Here is a 17,718-nt window from a genome sequence, read left to right on the forward strand (position 1 = left end):
AATATAATAAATTAGAGCTGCTGGTGGTGGCTGTAGTACCTCAATCTTTAAAAAGCACCATTTTGAAATTTCTATACCACTGCGAAATTTGTTTGAAAAGCAACATATACAAAAAGAGAGGAAAAAAGAGAAGCATCAAAAGCTTCTGCCCATACAAGGCTATTTGCATTAATGGTGCCAAATGCCACATTTGTTCTGAATTTGGTTTTATGAGTGTTGGCCCATTTGTTTTGGAACTAAAGTTCTCACTATGTCCAGCTATTTCCCCAGAGGTGACAATTAGCTAACATTTGCAGCAAGAATGGCAGGACATTCACATTTCAATAGTGCCTGAAGGAACAGATGACAAACTTTCCACATGTTCAAGAAGTGAAACATATTCCTCAATAGAAAACACATGTTAAGAGTTGCATCCATGTAAAAGGCGGAATAGGTCCTTCTCTATATGTACTTTGCAAAGGGCTTTTTTTTCTATTTCCCTATGAGAATAATGAAAATGGCATGATACCCATGAATAAAGTGACCATTCATTTGTTTCATAAATGCACAAAAAGCCATTAGGAAGCCTCAATTATTGTTTATAGGGTGATGAAGTTTCCTTGGCAACAATGCAAAAAACAGCAGAGACAATGTGTATATGATTTTGTTTCCTGGTGTCTACGAAGGAATCTGAGGAAAGATAATCATTCTTTAACAAGCTTCACAGAAACATCTTACAATGGACGGCAATGGACTATTGAGTCAATTGTTTAAGATTTTTTCAAATCTACAGTTTAGGCTGGCAATTAACATTAAGCAGTTTTCAAGCCTACAATTCACATTTTGAACAAAGGGCAGGAATAATCCATAATAGATGCTTTTCTCTCTTTCAAACACATACAATCGTTTCTCAAATAAAAAATGAGCTTATACTATCCCTGTGTTCACTTTGTTTAGAAAGGCGTCCATAGTGCTTGTAGAGCAAGTATAACAAGCAACAGGTCTTCCAGTTAGACGGATTTAACACAAAGTGGTTTCACTTGTACCAGTGAAAAAGTAAGTGAAACAAATAATACTTAGGAATGTGAGAGAGCCAAATTCTAATGTCCACTTCAGAACAAACTTATGTTCTCACTCACTCCACTTTACTTAGATTCTGATTCTTATCTGCTTTTTAAAATAGCAGTGGCCTATTGCCATATTCACCTCGGTAGTTAACACCTTTTTTTCAGATATCGCAGCTATGGTGAGTGAAAGCTAGTGGAGGAGCAAGATCTCAGCAGCAGACCCCCATCTCAATCATTTGTATGATTCAAAACAACAGGAACTATATGTTCATAGAGGTCTCTCCACTGGGAAGCCTTGAAAAGCAGGGTAGCCAATAGTGTGTGGATAGAGATCTAAACGAACACAGCTGTCCATTCATAAGTGCCATGCAGACACTCAACTGCATTCAGACAGATCCCTCTACAATATGTGAACTCATGCACCAAGAAGATCACCAGTAGGGGCACTTGACCTTTTAATTTAGTTTAACAAAGAAAGCTGTTCAGAAAATGTATAAGTCATGACATAGCACTGTTTGCATTGGTCCACTGTTACTAATTTGGAATGCCACTGGGCTGCTTATTAAAGCAACAAAGTAGCAGCAAATGTTGTCTCTCCCACCCCCTGTAAAAGGCCGAATTCAAGTCCTCTGCTATCTTACCTATACAGTGGTACCTCGGGTTACATACGCTTCAGGTTGCATACGCTTCAGGTTATAGACTCTGCTAACCCAGAGATATTACATCGGGTTAAGAACTTTGCTTCAGGATGAGAATAGAAATCATGCTCCAGCGGCAGTGGGAGGCCCTATTAGCTAAAGTGGTGCTTCAGGTTAAGAACACTTTCAGGTTAAGAACAGACCTCCAGAACGAATTAAGTACTTAACCTGAGGTACCACTGTAATGGTACGCCTTCTGCCCTCTCAAGAACTGTAGAATTTCAAGCAATCCCCACCCCCAGACTTCTCCAAAAGGTCTTCCAAAAGGCCACACACATGCACACACACACTTTTGTAGAAGACAAGCAGCACCATGAATTGGGGGTGATAGTCAACTCAAGCTGAGGTGAAATCCAAGTCTGACAATGGTAAAGAACTCCCAGGAGTCATTTCCTGTGGTAAAGCAGCAGTCAGTCACTGCACTGTGAGATAATAATGCAATTCTCCTCATTAAAGAGAGAGAGAGAAAAGAACTTGATCATTCAGAATATGAGAATTACTACAGCTGTCTTAGTGATTAACTAAGAAATTAACACTCACTGACAAGATGACAGCCTAATTACACTATGAGAAATACAGCTTTTAGACACAGAAAAGCTTGCACATTTAAAGGGAAAGCAGGCAGACAAAATCAAGTGTGCGTGTAGCAAAGCTAATACACTTGGAGCAAGGATTAAATCCCAACTGCTTCTCTATTAGGCTAGTTTTGCTTCGGCAGAGAAATTTGACGTGAGTCCTTTCAAACAAACAATCCTCCATGTGCCTTCTGATGCAGAGCATGAAAAGAGGTTCCATCTCTTTCCACATTCCCACACAAGCATTTATTTATTTTTTACTTTTCAAAATAAAACATCTATAAGCCTTTTCACGGTGCAAATATCAGCAATAAACAACAGCATCATTCAAGTCCATATGCACCAAACTAGCACTCACTGTTCCAAATGCTCCACATTTGATGCCCCAAATCTTGCTATATTGTGGAAATGAGGTCTCTTCCTGTATTCATCTTGTTTTGAAAGCCTCCCTCAGAAGCAATACCTAGTCTGCTGCCAAACATACAATTTTATGTCCACCAGTGATTTTTATTTTTAGTTTAAGTAGCTTCTCATACATCTGGTGCCACTGAAATCTGAGACATTTTTCATATAACTCTTAGGTTCTCACCATGTGACCTTTGATGTTAAGGTTTTTTAAAAAATAAATAAAATAAAAGTAAATACAATGTCCAATCTCAAAGAACAGTATTAGCCCTAACAAGGACACTTGTTTATTCCAAAGTTTAAGGTTATGTTTTAATCTGTGCATTCTGTGAAAGACTCTTACTTTCACTGAAGTTTTATACACTTATTACATCTTGGATGCAGAAAATAAGTGAAGTAAAAAATAAATGGCATGCTAAATGGCATTAAAAAGGCTGCAGTCCCTTTTCATAAAAGGTTGCGTTCAAAAAGTGATGGCTCCCTCTCAGCTTCAGACTGTTCGACAGCAGAAGGGGTCAAAAAACCAGACATAGCTGGTGTGAAACCTGGGCTCCCAGCAAGCCTTTCCAAGCATGCTAAGTAAACACTTTCCAATGCCTCCACAAGACGCAGGTGCGCAAATTATTCTCGACACAGACAGAAGTCATGTTTTCAGTATCCCCTCGGCTGCTGTTAAACAACAGCCTCACCTCAATCCCCCAGTATTTGTCAGCTCATAAAAAGTTTTATATGCTCAAGAAAAGTTCCTTTTTTCTTCTGCTAGTTCATTCACTCCTTGCTCTTGAATCATAACTCTCCATTACTGCTCCTTTTAAGCTGCACAGAAATGACGCGTATCTCCCCGCACCCCCAAGTATTGACGCAAGACGGATTCCACTTGCACAATACGAAAAGACTGTAGCATCAAACTGTTGGAGACTATTCCGTCCACCCTGTTGTATCATCATGTATTCAACAATAGTATGAAAGTTAAGTTATGGGATCCTGTTGAAAGAAATAACAGCCCCTGAGAAAACATAGCAGCATGCATAGCCATGGTTCCCTTTTTAAGAAAGTAAATTCCCAAAGGGTTGTCTCCCCATACACACATATTTTTGCTCATTAATTTGCACACCTGCCCTAGAACTCCTCATGACCCACACTAATGGTGTGCTTTATATATTCCTCATTAACTTGTACACCTGTCTCAAATTGCGTCAGTGCATGGTTTGCTTCTGCAATACATTTTCTCAGGAAAACCACCATATTCTAACACATATGAGGGGGGGAAAGAACCATTTTAATCCCTTCAGCAATATTATCAGCATATCCCTTATCAACATTTTTGTGAAGCTGCCAAAACAAAAAACGATTTTGGTTTTCAGCCAGATCTCAGTCAACCCCTTCGCCCCACAAGTGGAATTCTGTAACTACAACAGATATTTTGTACCAAACAATAATTGATATGGTGTAAGGAAAGAATAAATAAACTTCCAGAATAATTTCATGTTATGCTATATCAATAGAAAAGGCATGCAACATAGGGAAACAATCATATAGGTCCCAAGGGATCAGAAATAGAATATGGAGTTATAGGTTGTTTCTATGGTTCATGACATATACAAATAAATGCACACACACACACATAGGGTTGTTGCGACATATTCTTACCCTAATTTAGCAACAAATGGAAATGGGTCCTTTTTTACAATTATCTGGGGACATACAATTTTTCAGGACAATTTTTCAAATACTTTCAAGGAGTTTACTCTTTTATCCCTTGCTGGTGTCTGTCTTTCTGGCAAGCAGAATGTCCTGGAATGATGCTATGCCTTGACACAGCATTGTTCTGAGTGAGGTTCAAGGCGTGAGGTGGGGAATGGTAGTTTTGTTTCCCCAAAAAGCCTCATTTCCAGCAAACCTACTTTAGGTGTTAGCCAGCCACACATCCTAAGCCACCATTAGCCAACTCACAGAACTAGATTATACAACAACACAGTGTTCCTAAGCACCCTTCTCATGTGAGAGCATCATCTATAGACCATGTTTAGTTGTTTGGTACAAGGAATGACAGGACGCAGTGGGCGCTGTGGGTTAAACCACAGAGCCTAGGACTTGCCAATCAAAAGGCTGATGGTTCGAATCCCCGCGATGGGGTGAGCTTCCTTTGCTCGTTCCCTGCTCCTGCCAACCTAGCAGTTCAAAAGCACCTCAAAGTGCAAGTAGATAAATAGGTACCGCTCCAGCGGGAAGGTAAACGGCATTTCCGTGTGCTGCTCTGGTTCGCCAGAAGCGGCTTAGTCATGCTGGCCGCATGACCCGGAAGCTGTATGCCGGCTCCCTTGGCCAATAAAGCGAGATGAGCGCCACAACCCCAGAGTCGGCCATGACTGGACCTAATGGTCAGAGCTACCTTTACTTTTATCTTACAAGGAATGACATGATCAGGAACTTAAGATCAAGAGAGACTTCAAACACACTACCTACTGAAAACATCCCAAAGTTCTGGTCAAACATTTCTTTTGATTTATCTGAGTTAGACTTGTTACTGGGGCAGGTTGAACCACTTAGAGAACAAACATGAGAGGAATTGTGTTAGGTCTTTGTACTCACTCCGCAGCTTCAAGCCTGAACCCAGATCATGCGGTACCTTCGTGAGTGGCATCCATTTGGCCAATGAGGCCAGCTCGAAGGAAAGATCCAACTGGCTGTAATCAATGGTGTAATCATTGCAAGCTGATTCAGTAAAATAAATGCTAAAGCCCAACAATATGAATCATCCACCTGTGTTCCTTGGCAAAGTAACAAACTGGCAGCTGACAGGGATATGAAGGAGAGGGCCCAATGGAACTTGGTTACTTTCATCTCTATGGCACAGGGTCATAGCCTATCTTCTTGAAGCCTCATTCTTGCTGATAATAAATGTTTGAGAAAATTGCATGATGTTTTTGCTACTCAGGAATGATTACTACTGAATTCTTACTATAGTGTTAGTTACCCACCAGGTAATCCAACCAGGTAAAACTAACTAGTTTTAGCCCCACCCTCCCTTCAACACAGAGACTAAGAAGGAGGAAGCTGATAGGTTGTGAGGCAGAAGTGGGCATGTGGGGGCTGGCTAGAGAGAGGCTGAGGTTGGTGGGGCAGTCCCTCATTTGCCCTAACAGACCAGCCCACACTGGAAATTATAGTCTCTGCACAACTGGCTTGCAGATGCAATAATTTATTATGACTTGGGTAGAGGCCAGGAATCAATAATTAGCTTTGAGAATGGGATTCAGGGATTTCACGGAAATGGGGGAACTGGTAAGAGTCAAGAGTCTACTTTTGTTTGGCTGAGAGCTCCAAATAAATTACTTTCTGATGTAATTTTCAGCATTCTTTCAGTGAACTTGGTCTACCCACACATGTTCATTATGACACTATGTACAGCCAAGAGTGAGTGTGAAGTTCATAAAACAACAACTGGAAAAGAGTACTCTGTAAAGCTTATAGAAGTGCCCTACTGGTTGGAAAGAGTATATAAAGAGTAGTAAGGTAGAATTACATACAGTAAGCCTGCAACTTAGTTGCGTTTAACTTGTGTGCATTCAGCTTTATGCACGTGGCAAAAAAATAAAAATAGTAAGAAATTTAAATGGAGGCAGAAAAGGGGTGTGGTTCTGGGGGAAATGACTTTGGTAATCCCACTGACCTTCAAAAAATGAAACATGACTTTGGCCATTGAACCCAATTATTAGCTTTAGGCATGATCCCCGGAATGTATCCCCCGCATAAATTGCGGGCTTACTGTATGAAAAATTATATAAGACATGATATCCAATAAGCTTTCATTGCTATTTTCTCCAATAATGTTTCTATCTGACTTCAAAACATAGTTATCATTGATGATGTTAAAAAATCCCACAACGTCTCCTGTCAGATCTCTTTTCAGTTGACACATTGGCCTCTTTTCTTAACACAGAAGAAATCATATAACTTATTAGTGACAGTTGATATCTCTGTTCTGGATACCCACAAGATTAAAGCTGCATAGGCAGTGCCCTCAGCTAAAACAGAACAGAACAGAAGAAAACAAATGTTTGTTCTGATTACAACCTGGCAATTTCACACAATACCCTTTTCTTTCCCCAAATTTGATAGCACCCTTTGGCGTAAGCAAAGAAAAAAGAACTCACGCCTTGTTTAGCTGATAGCACTGCAGATGCCATTGTTAATAGCTACAGACTAATGGAATGTTAACACGCTCCAATGCCACACTCAGGAGTAGTAATGCATGGAGTGGAAGCTATGAAATTAAAATGCCTTGTTCCACAAATAATGGAAGTCAATTCAATGATTTGCTAGTATCAGATAGGAAGCTCTCATATATTATTGCTACATCCACAACTGATGATTTGCACATTTATATTGCCAATAGCTATTACCAATACCTCATTTCAAAAATATCAACTATTTCTAACATACAGAAGGGTAAGATAGTTTCATGCTCCAGACATAAAAGACACATCTTCCAGCACATTTTAAAACTACTTGCTATGGCCAAAGGTCCATCAGGTTGGGCATATGGCCCTGAGAAGCAAAGTCTTACCTGTATCATTGCCAGAGATAGCAACAACAAACACTTTTATGTCAGGCCTGCTTTCCACTCCTACGTCAGCATCTGAAGTAGAAGGAGCCTCTTCCTGAGACTCTAAAACCTCAGAGGGTGGTCCTGTAGGCTGTACAACCGCAGTAACACTCGATGATGTAAAATATTCTGTATCAATCTCTGGCTCTGCCGTCTTGCCTGTAAAATCATCATCAGTAGTAGTTTTAATGGGAGAAACAGATTCCTCAATTATTACCATGTCTTTACTCGTATCCTCGTCGGGTTCACTGTAAATTAAGGGTGGCTGTGTTTTGGTAATTAAAGGCTTGGATGGTGAAGTGGTCAGGGTCTTGTCTACTGGAGCAATGGTAGCTGTGGCTATGCCACTTACCACCGTCGGTTTACTTGTCACAATAGCCGAGAATAAAACTGGCTCCGTTCCTACAGCCTCTTCTGTCGTTCCTGAACCTTCTGGGCTATGAGTTGTAAGAGTCTCCACATGAGGTAATTTTTCAGTGACAGGAGCAGTAGCTTTAGTAGGAAAGGGACCTGCAAATCTAATTGTGGGTACATCCTTTTCACTTTCTGTGCTTGCCTTTCTGGGGGGAACACCCGTCGTTTTTAGTTCGCGTTCCGTGACAGCATCCATTCCAGGAGACAGTTCAGGTTTTGTGGCTGTTTCATAAACTGTTATTTTGACACCTGGGCCCAAAGCCTCAGTAGTTGCATATTTTCCTTCATATGCAGATCCTTCAGCAGTTAAGTCACTTTCAGGTGTCAAAAGCAATGTTGAAATCACTGCAGTAGTGTCTGGGACAGTAGCCAGTTTTTCCACAGCTTGATCTCTAGCACCAGGTTCCTCCTGAATAGCTGTTGTAGCCTCTGTTTTCGTACCTCTGGCGCCTGTATGAATAGTAACAGTGACCACATCTTTAGCAATTTTATCTACTGGAGTTTCAGAAATGAGGGAAATGCCAGGTTCTTCCTTTGCTGTTGCAGGAGTTACCATCTTTGTAAATATAATTGATTCTGTGCCTGATATGCCTGTTGAGGAAATAGTAGTGATTTGTCTGGGAATTCCTAAGTCTGGCTGATGCTCAGCAGAACTCCCTTCAGAAGTCCAGTCATATTTCTGATCGTCTGTTCCTGCAGTTTTTTCTTGTTGCATCTCTGGAGTAGGTGTTACTGTATCATGGTGCCTTGGCATGTCCTCTCTTTCAGCTTTGGGGAAAACCCCTGCCACTGTATCATTCACTTCTGTTGCAGTGGTTGTGGTCTTTGGAAACTCCACAGAGCCTAACTCAGAGCTAAATGATGTTTCATAGCTCTTTGTATATCCGGTAGTTAGTGGTATTTTGCTTTCAGATGAACTGACTATTACACCTGGTGTAGCTGTAGCAATCTCAGGTGAGAAGGTCTTTGACACTTTGACTACATCTGATTCTGAAACAGTGCTAGAGGCAACTGGCCTGTCATCGGGTGAAATATTGCCATTGTTATCGTCTTTTGTAGGTTCATGATGATCAGGGAACAGTTCTTTGGGGATGACAACGGTTGTCAGTTTTACGTCGCTTTTTGCTTCCATTGATTTTTTTGTAGGCTGGATGCCAGGATGTGTTTCTTCCTTTGTTAATGTAACAGAAGTTTTTGTTTCTACAGGTTCACTCAAGTTATTTCTCAGTAGAACGTCTACAGAAGTGATTATTGGTCCCACCTCTATTTGTTCAGTCTGACTTTCAGAGCTCTTCTCACTGAGGTCAGAGACAACTTGTGTGGGTGTGATCCCTACTAGGTCACTCGGTGAAGTATCTGTTTCTGTCACTTCTGATGAATCAGAAAAGTCTGTAACAGTCTGAGGTAGAACAGTGGATAAACTAACAATCTGCTTAGGTACCTTCTCTTCCAGTTTTGCCTTAGGCATTCCTTGTGTGACCGAAGAGATATGAGGATCAAGATTAGTTTTAGAAGCGATTTGTTCAGATAATAAATTGGAAGATCCGCTTTCCAAAGGTATATTCGGTTCAACAGTTGCAGAATCATTCGGCTTAGCTATAAAAAAAGACAATTAAAATGAATGTCATGCTTAATACAATATCTTAAATGTAAGAAGCATTTTTAATAAATTAATTCTGAACAAGCATCCTTTATCTCTACTGTATCTTTACTATATGCCAGTTGCTCCCAGAATGTATTTGCTGAGCATCTTGACCAGAAAGCAGCTGTAATTAAGCTAATTTAGTCCCACGTACTTCTATAGTAAAGCAATTCAACCCAATGTAGTTTAAATGAATTATGAACTCCTACTAGTCCATAGCAGTGACCTAAAAGTCTTGTATGTGGTAGTTTTCTGCTTATTGTAAATCGGTCATATGGAATCACTGTCACACAGATTCAAACTTTTTTCATGCTACTTCAAATGGGAATTTGCCCCTCCATGTTAAAATAAAAGCCTGTATTGGTTTGAATGGCTGATCATATGCTACATTGCTGGAGTTTGTAGACCTGGGTTCAATCCTGCTTAGCCACAAAGCTTGCCAGATGGCCTTGGATCGATATTTACTCTTCCAGCCCAACAGCTGCTAAAAGCAATGTTGTTGTTGTTGTTGTTGGTAAAATGAAATGAGGTGGCGCTGCTGCTCTTATGTTGATAAAAGTAATGCGTGTACCAGCACAAAATGGTGGTCAAGGCATCAACAACAATGATCTGAAGGTACTCCATACCAATGGGTACTGTCACAAAGAAAGCACTAGCTATAAGAACAAAACTGGATAAACCTATGTATGTTTCCCTGGGTTCCTTAGAAGCTGGGCAGGGTATACATGTGCTAAATAAATATGCAAAGGAATTTAAGTGGCTGCCCCATGGTCCACTGATCTGTGAAATGGCTCTCATTTTTGCTGACCTGAAGTTATTGTACTCCAGCTGCCTCCACTATCACATCTGAATTCAAACACTTTCTGCTTTAGTCATTTGTATTATACAGTGCAGTTCTCAAGGTAAGGTGGGACACCATTCCTAATTTGTATAGGCACCTATATTTTATGCATTATACCCTTTTTAAGCTTTAAAAAAGAGAGAGTAAAAATGTCAGATTCCACTTAGACACAACAAATAAAAGCCTCGGCACTTATTTCACTGTTTAAATTTCAACTAATATTTCCAGAAAATATTCACTCAGCACACTTCATCTACAATCAGGTTTCTCTCTAGTGGCAGCAATATATTAATCCAGGATTATTGCACCATCATTGAACGTTGCTTAATTAACAGCACAGTTCAGAAGATACAAGCTTTAAATTTCTAAATTTAACTTTTTTAAAAAAGAGAGAGAGAAGGGATGAATGAATGGATGTTAAAGCTGTACCGTCTCAAAGAAGATATTATCCGCATTTCATCTGCCTTTTGCTTAAAAGAAGATGACCTGCCCAGAGAAGGGTGTTTCCTTTCTAAAAGGCTCTGCTCCAGCTTTAACAGACTCCCTCGCTGTACAGATGTTTCACATTACTAAACTCCTAGAATCATATGTTCAATGGGATATCTTCTTTGTGCTCCTTCTAATGCAAGACATGAGGCAGTTTTTCCTAATAAAATATCCACATCTAATACAGCAAGAAAGCAAATTATCTCACCGACAGCTGCTTACATCAAAGTCTATCCTGAGTTCCTTTTTTTAAAAAAAATAGTGTTTTTTTTTACATTATGCACAACCTGAATGAAGCTGAGCAACTGGAAGAGGTTTCCATGCTTAAAAAAAATCCACATATTTCCTTTGTTTTTATATTAAAACAAACTTGTTCTTCATTGGATAACTTTTTTAAAAAGTTGGAGAATCATTAAATATTAGATCACAGAATAGTGTAGTAACACACTTGCTTCCAGGTTGCATACTGTGCAGTGCAGTGATTCTGATTAAGCTAAATAACATTTACCAAAAAGGAACAGATAAAACTGGGAGATAAGAGGAGCTGCTGCTTTAAAAGGGTCTCCATGATGCCTGTTATCTTTGTATGCAGCCATATGCATGGGAAATCAGTGGTCAGAGAAAATGGCCTAATTCCCAAAGCAAGCTACTGCACAGTAATTGCTCCCTGTCATAACACTGTGCCCTTTTTAAAAGTACAGCAATCCAGAGTGAGAATTGACATCCCCTTCTTCCCTCTGCAAACCCATGTAAAGATGGGACACTGAACAGTGTGAAATTATACCTCAGAATATACCAACCAAAAGGTTCAAGATGCGGAGCACATATTGGTTTGGAACCCCCAAGCACATTGGGCCACTTGTATAATCTAGAGTCACAATTATTGTGGTTATTAAATTACACGCCCTTCACTACCAGGTCTCAGGGCAGATTCTAGAGCATGGAGTGCCATGGTCGAGTCATTTCTGTCGAAAAGGGCCCATAGTTGGCTAATCATCAGGAGCTGGAAACAGGCACCCAGTCACCAAGGCCACCTGGGTTTCAAATAACAATGTTAGATCTATGGGTACCCCAAGCTATGAACCCGTACCATCCAAAACAGGCTGCCTTCCCACCTCCTGCACTCAAGAACTTGGAACACATAGAACTTCTTTCTGGCCCACATCCAGCCCATCTAGCACCTCAGCCAGCTCTCCTGATTCAGATAGACATATTGGTGACTGATCATTGTGCTTTACTGAAAACTGAGGGAGGGAGAAATAGCAGCATTCCTCCTTTTCTCATATTTCCCTCAGCTTTTCATTCTTGGTGGCTTTAGGGCCTGGCCTAGGGTTACCCAGAAAACTATTAGAGAAGCCCTGCGGGCTGGATCTCTTCCATCCCCTCGCCACACTACATTTTATATGTATGAACACAATGGCTACGTGCATTTAATGGTGAATTGTGGTTTATCATTATGAGAACAAGTCTAGGTAAGTCTTGGGCTCCTGCACTCCTCCTTTGTCCTCTGGGACAGCCACAAGAAGATTGGAAAGTGTTTGCTTCCATTTTCAATTAACCACAATTCAGCATTATGGACTGACCCCAAAGTGTATGCTTAACATTAACCATGGTTTGTTGATACAAGCCAGGTACGTACACTGAGGTTTGATGTTGGCTTGTTTGAGTGAAGCATAACTAAGGCTTACTGCAGTTTGCATGGATTTGGACGTAACACTGGTCAGTCAAAATCAGAAGAGAACGCTTCTGATCTCCTCCTCACAGCTGGTCTGGAGGGGTGGAGGGTGCAATCCTGACAGAGTTCCAGCTGAATCATGCTTCTCAGTAACACAAACGTCCCAAGAATTTCAATTACTTATTTGGCTGTGTGTGCCTAAAAAGTGTTTTCTTTTTAAAAAAAAAAAGTAGAGCAACTACAATCATTAATGATGTCCATAACTAGGCCTACATACTTAAAGGACCAGGATACTTGGGGTGATCTTCTACATGTGGTAACCCAGGACCAGCCCAGGATATTTTGCCACTTCCAGCAAAAAAAAGAAAATGTCTCCCCCTGCCCCACTGCCACAGCAATCTTTTCTGTCCCTGGTCTCCTCCTCTGACATCAGCCATCCTCCTCCTCTGCACCCATCCACCACCATGGCTGGGCACAGAGGTAGTGGCGGCAGCGGCAAGTAGCCACAGAGGTGGCGGCCATGGTGGCAAAGAGGGTGGCTAGGAGTGGAGGAAGCAGCTATGGTGGAAGGAGGATACGGAGGAGGAGGAGGAGGAGGAGGAGGAGGAGGATGCAGTGAGTGGTAGCAGAGAAGGTCAGATCTGCCACCTGACTCAACTGCCTCACCTTGCCTCATGGACAAGCAGGCCTTGCACTAGCCCCTTGTCTGCAAATTCAGAAGTTCAGAACTGATATTGCTTTGGGTTCCACCACCATATGAGGTTAAATTAACTACAAAAATAGAGGTTTTTCCGGTATTTAACTGAATCTTTAAATTCCTTCCCTAGGAAAAAATACCAGACTAGTTTTATTGAGAGTTTTAAGAGATCTGTGAAGATTCTGAAACATAGGAAGCTGCAATCAGGCCATTGCTCAATCTAGCTCAGCATTGCCTTGCATTGAATGACATCAGCCCTCCTGGTTTTCAGAAAGGAGTTTATCTTGAGATGCTGGAAGTTGAACCTGAGACCTTTTGTATGTGAGGCATGCTCCAGAACTGGTCGTGGATGCTTTTTAATCCATCAGGTTTGTGGAGGGATTATTTGTTTCTGTTTTATTATGAGATAGACTGTCCACAGTATTTTCTATTGTGTTGGCAGTCATGGCTGAAAAGCAGCATTAAAACCCCTAAGTAAAAGAAGGAAAAAAGAAAGAAAAGAAAGCAAACTGCTTTGGTTTTGTACACTTTAGCCAAAGCTTACAAAGCAATGGACAGACTGTGGTTGACTTCATTAGGGTTAGGTCTTAAGAAAGAGGAGGGAAATCTTCCAAAATACTCTTATGTCTGACCACAAAACCAGGATCCATTAGGAACAAATTGTTTTTGGCTAAAGTTGTGTTTTACTTTACTATAGTTAAGAAGAATCAGAATTCATTATAAGTCCCTCTTCACATTTTTCTTTAATGCTTCCTCTCCCAGCAAAGACTTTTTAATACACAAAAGGCCTTTTAAATAACAGTCCAGATTCAACATAAGCATTGCTAAGATTGTGCCCTACTGACGAGGGCAACAGAGGAAACTTTAGAAACTGAAATTATCCAACTGTCCCCAAAATCTGAATTAAGCCTTCTTGGTTGTACCCCCACCCCAGCTATAGAGCTCCTTGTCCAACAAGCTTAATTTGGACACCCTCCTCCTAGCCTTCAGGCAGCAGACAACTCTGCCCATAACATCTCATATTGTATGCTTTGATTTTGTGTGTGGTGTTTTATTGCATTGTTTTAAATGTTCTCTCTTTCTTTACCTTCTAACTTTTTTGCTTAGCACGCAACTATCATGTAGTTTTAGGGGGCAAAGAAGATGTGCTCATCATTCAGTTTTATATTGTATTTTAGTGTGTATGATTTTGTTCTCTAGACTAATTAGAGAACAAGATCATACACATTAAAAATATAATAAAATACAGAGAAACGTAAAATGTGCATGAACACAATGGTTCAGAAAGCCTTACAGCTGAGTGCTATATAAATTTAATAAATAAGCATATATATATATATATATATATATATATATATATATATATATATATATATTTAATAAATAAGTCTGCAGGACTTGAAATCTTTCTGCAGGGCCTGCTAGACAGAGCTGTTCCACCAGGCCTTTGGCCAAGGCACAGTCTGACCCCCTCCTTTGGTAATCTCATAGAACTCTAGCCCAATGGTTGCCATTAATTTGATTCTGAATTTACTTTAGAATGAATTGATTTTAGAATGTATTTCAATTACAGTGGTACCTCAGGTTAGGTACTTAATTTGTTCCGGAGGTCAGTTCTTAACCTGAAACTGTTCTTAACCAGAAGCACCACTTTAGCTAATGGGGCCTCCTGCTGCCGCTGCGCCACCGGAGCACGATTTCCATTCTCATCCTGAAGCAAAGTTCTTAACCCAAGGTACTATTTCTGGGTGAGCGGAGTCTGTAACCTGAAGCGTGTGTAACACGAGGTACCACTGTAATTGATTGTGATTCTATGTAAACTGTGTTACTTTGACTGTTGTTAGCCTCTCTGAGCCCGGCTTTGGCTGGGGAGGGCAGGATATAAATAAAATATTATTATTATTATTATTATTATTATTATTATTATTATTATTATTATCATCATCATCATCATCATCATTGGTGTTTTCTTGGAAGTTCAGTGGCACAGCAGCTGCTTTGCATGCAAAGGTTCTGGTTCAGTCTCTGGCATCTCCAGGTAGAGGTGGGAGAAGCACCTGCATGGAACTCTAAGGAGCTACTGCCAGTATAAATAGTACTGAGCTAGAAAGATGAATGATTTGACAATACAAACAGTATAAGGCAGCTTCTAATGTTCTGATATGTAATACTGGAAGCAATAATTCACTCATCTGCTGTATGAGCTATACATGCATTTGACGTTCACACCTCCATGCACAGAGAAGATGTACAAGTTCTGACTGATGTTATACGGGAAGTACAAAAGGTGGAAGTAACAAATCACTTGTACATATCTGCTGCTACCAGGGTGGTTTCTTTTCTCAATCAGAAACTCTTTCGACTGGCTTAATTTATGTCACTGACTACCAGATGGTCTAGACTACCAGGGGGCTAGACACTGCCATGATACCCTGTTAGGGAAACCCTCTATGACATTCTTCCTGGCTACTGTGACTAATAGCACAAACTAGATAGTCAGCAAGTTAAATGGGCTGCTTATTGTTGCTGGCATCTGTCTGTCTCGAGAGACAATGAAAGAATGTGAGGTCTTCTGATATTCAGGAAGCAAACAGGAAACAAATTCGTTAAATGATCAGAATACAGATTTGAGCAACAGGTGAGAAACTGTGAAGTGGAAAGAAGTTCCAGAGCTAGGACCACTATATTTTAGGTGTGCAATAGTGAAATCATTTTGGAACAATAGGGTTAGTAGTGTCTATAAAGGGCAAGGGAACTCTAGGCTCAGATCCTCAGAAGTCTTCTATTATATTTCGATAATGCCAGTGGAATTGGCTCCATACCCAAAAGAGAACATGAAAATGATTAGCATTTTAGAAAGCCCCGTGATTTCTCTAGGAACAAATCCATGATCAAAGTGGTTATGGTCAGCATTGTGAACTTCCCTTTTTTTAAAAAAAAACAACCTAAAACTAAAACTAAACACATATGGCATGATCCAAAAGAGTAAAGAGCATTTGCACATCTACTTGGGGCTTTCTTGGCACAGCCGCTTTCAGCTCCCAACATCTAAAACTTCTTTTTCACAGACTTGCTGCAAGTACAGAAAGCAATCTGGTAGTCCAGGAGTGAGAGAAACGAAAGTCAGAATGAAAATTATAAAGAAAAGCCCAGAGCCCTTGCACATCTGGTACACAGGGATATGGGGATCAGACTCACTATTTCAATTGCCTGCTTTTACTTGCCAAGGTCAAGGCCATATATATATATACTCCAGGCACTGCAATGTGAAATCAAATTAAGTGAGAGCTTAAATATAATTCCATTAGCGTTAAGTTATATTTTGGGTACTTATTAGAAGCATCATCCAGAAATAGCTGGACATGTAGGAGAAACCACTGGGGCTTTAGCCCATAGTTAAGCATTTGATCCCCACTCATATCAATGTGAGTTAAGAGCATCTAAACATTACGATTGTGTTTACATTAGTAGCAGATACCTTGTAATTTATCCTTACTGGAATTGGTTGTTCAGATTTTTTAAAAAAATTAAAATAAAATCAGGGCTTCAATTTCCTTAACTTAAAAGACATGTTAATTTTAAAACATTCATTTTGCTCCAAAGAAAGGTTTTACTCACAAACAGTTTCTTGCTGAGACACAAAGAAAAGGCTGTCTGCTTTGTTGACAGCAATGTTTGTTTTTTTTATAATTATTAAGACAGATGCCTTTTCTGGCAAAGATCCTGTGCTTTGCTGGATGTGAAAACACCAGCGTCTGGTTGGCTTCTCAGAGGCCTCCCCCCCCCCTCCCCGCCCCTCCTGATTTCCTGGCTTTGCTGGGAGTGACATTGCAATGCAAATCTTTACATCAATGGCTCCAGAATGGGGCAACTCCCTGAGTAAAGGGGTAGGAATTGAGCCCTCCACATTAGAGTAAATACATAACATGTGGCATAAAAGCAGAAAGGTTAAGTAAATGAGTACATCTCCTGCTCCAAAGCGAGGGGGAAAGGGGCACAGTAAAAGGGTGACGTCGTTCCTTTTTACTGTACGAACATCTGTTCTACAGACTTCAGGCGCTGCTGTTAGCTAGATGTCTTAGCCTCTGCTAGCTAGATATCTTAGCTGCATTTTGTCTTTCTGAGAAGTGAATGCACTGTTTTCTGTCCTCACCTCTATCCCCACAATTAACAGCCTCTAATGTGATATAGAAGGGACGCGGGTGGCGCCGTGGGTTAAACCACAGAGCCTAGGACTTGCCGATCAGAAGGTCGGCGGTTCGAATCCCCGCAACAGGGTGAGCTTCTGTTGCTCGGTCCCTGCTCCTGCCAACCTAGCGGTTCAAAAGCACATCAAAGTGCAAGTAGATAAATAGGTACCGCTCCGGTGGGAAGGTAAACGGCATTTCCGTGTGCGGCTCTGGTTCGCCAGAAGCAGCTTAGTCATGCTGGCCACATGACCCGGAAGCTGTACGCAGGCTCCCTTGGCCAATAAAGCGAGATGAGTGCCGCAACCCCAGAGTCGGCCATGACTGGACCTAATGGTCAGGGGTCCCTTTACCTTTACCTAATGTGATATAAATGGTTGCAATTATAAGCTGTCCTTTGCTTTTAATTCCAAAGGTATTCTTTTCAAAGAGGATTGGTCACT

At 40.7% G+C, this 17,718-nt stretch overlaps 1 protein-coding gene across 5 annotated transcripts in view; it reads right to left on the reverse strand.

Annotated features, from left to right (window-relative positions):
* The window catches only part of VCAN (versican), a 136,618-nt gene that overhangs the window by 58,043 nt on the left and 60,857 nt on the right, over window positions 1-17,718 (reverse strand). For all 5 annotated transcript variants that reach the window (XM_083465112.1, XM_083465111.1, XM_083465109.1 and 2 more), the window contains exon 7: window positions 7,295-9,343. In XM_083465112.1, coding sequence (XP_083321238.1) covers window positions 7,295-9,343 — 2,049 coding nt within the window. The remainder of the gene's footprint in view (window positions 1-7,294; window positions 9,344-17,718) is intronic.

Source organism: Podarcis liolepis (genome assembly GCF_965112155.1).
Source record: "Podarcis liolepis genome assembly, chromosome: 11".
Taxonomy (NCBI): Eukaryota; Metazoa; Chordata; class Lepidosauria; order Squamata; family Lacertidae; genus Podarcis; species Podarcis liolepis.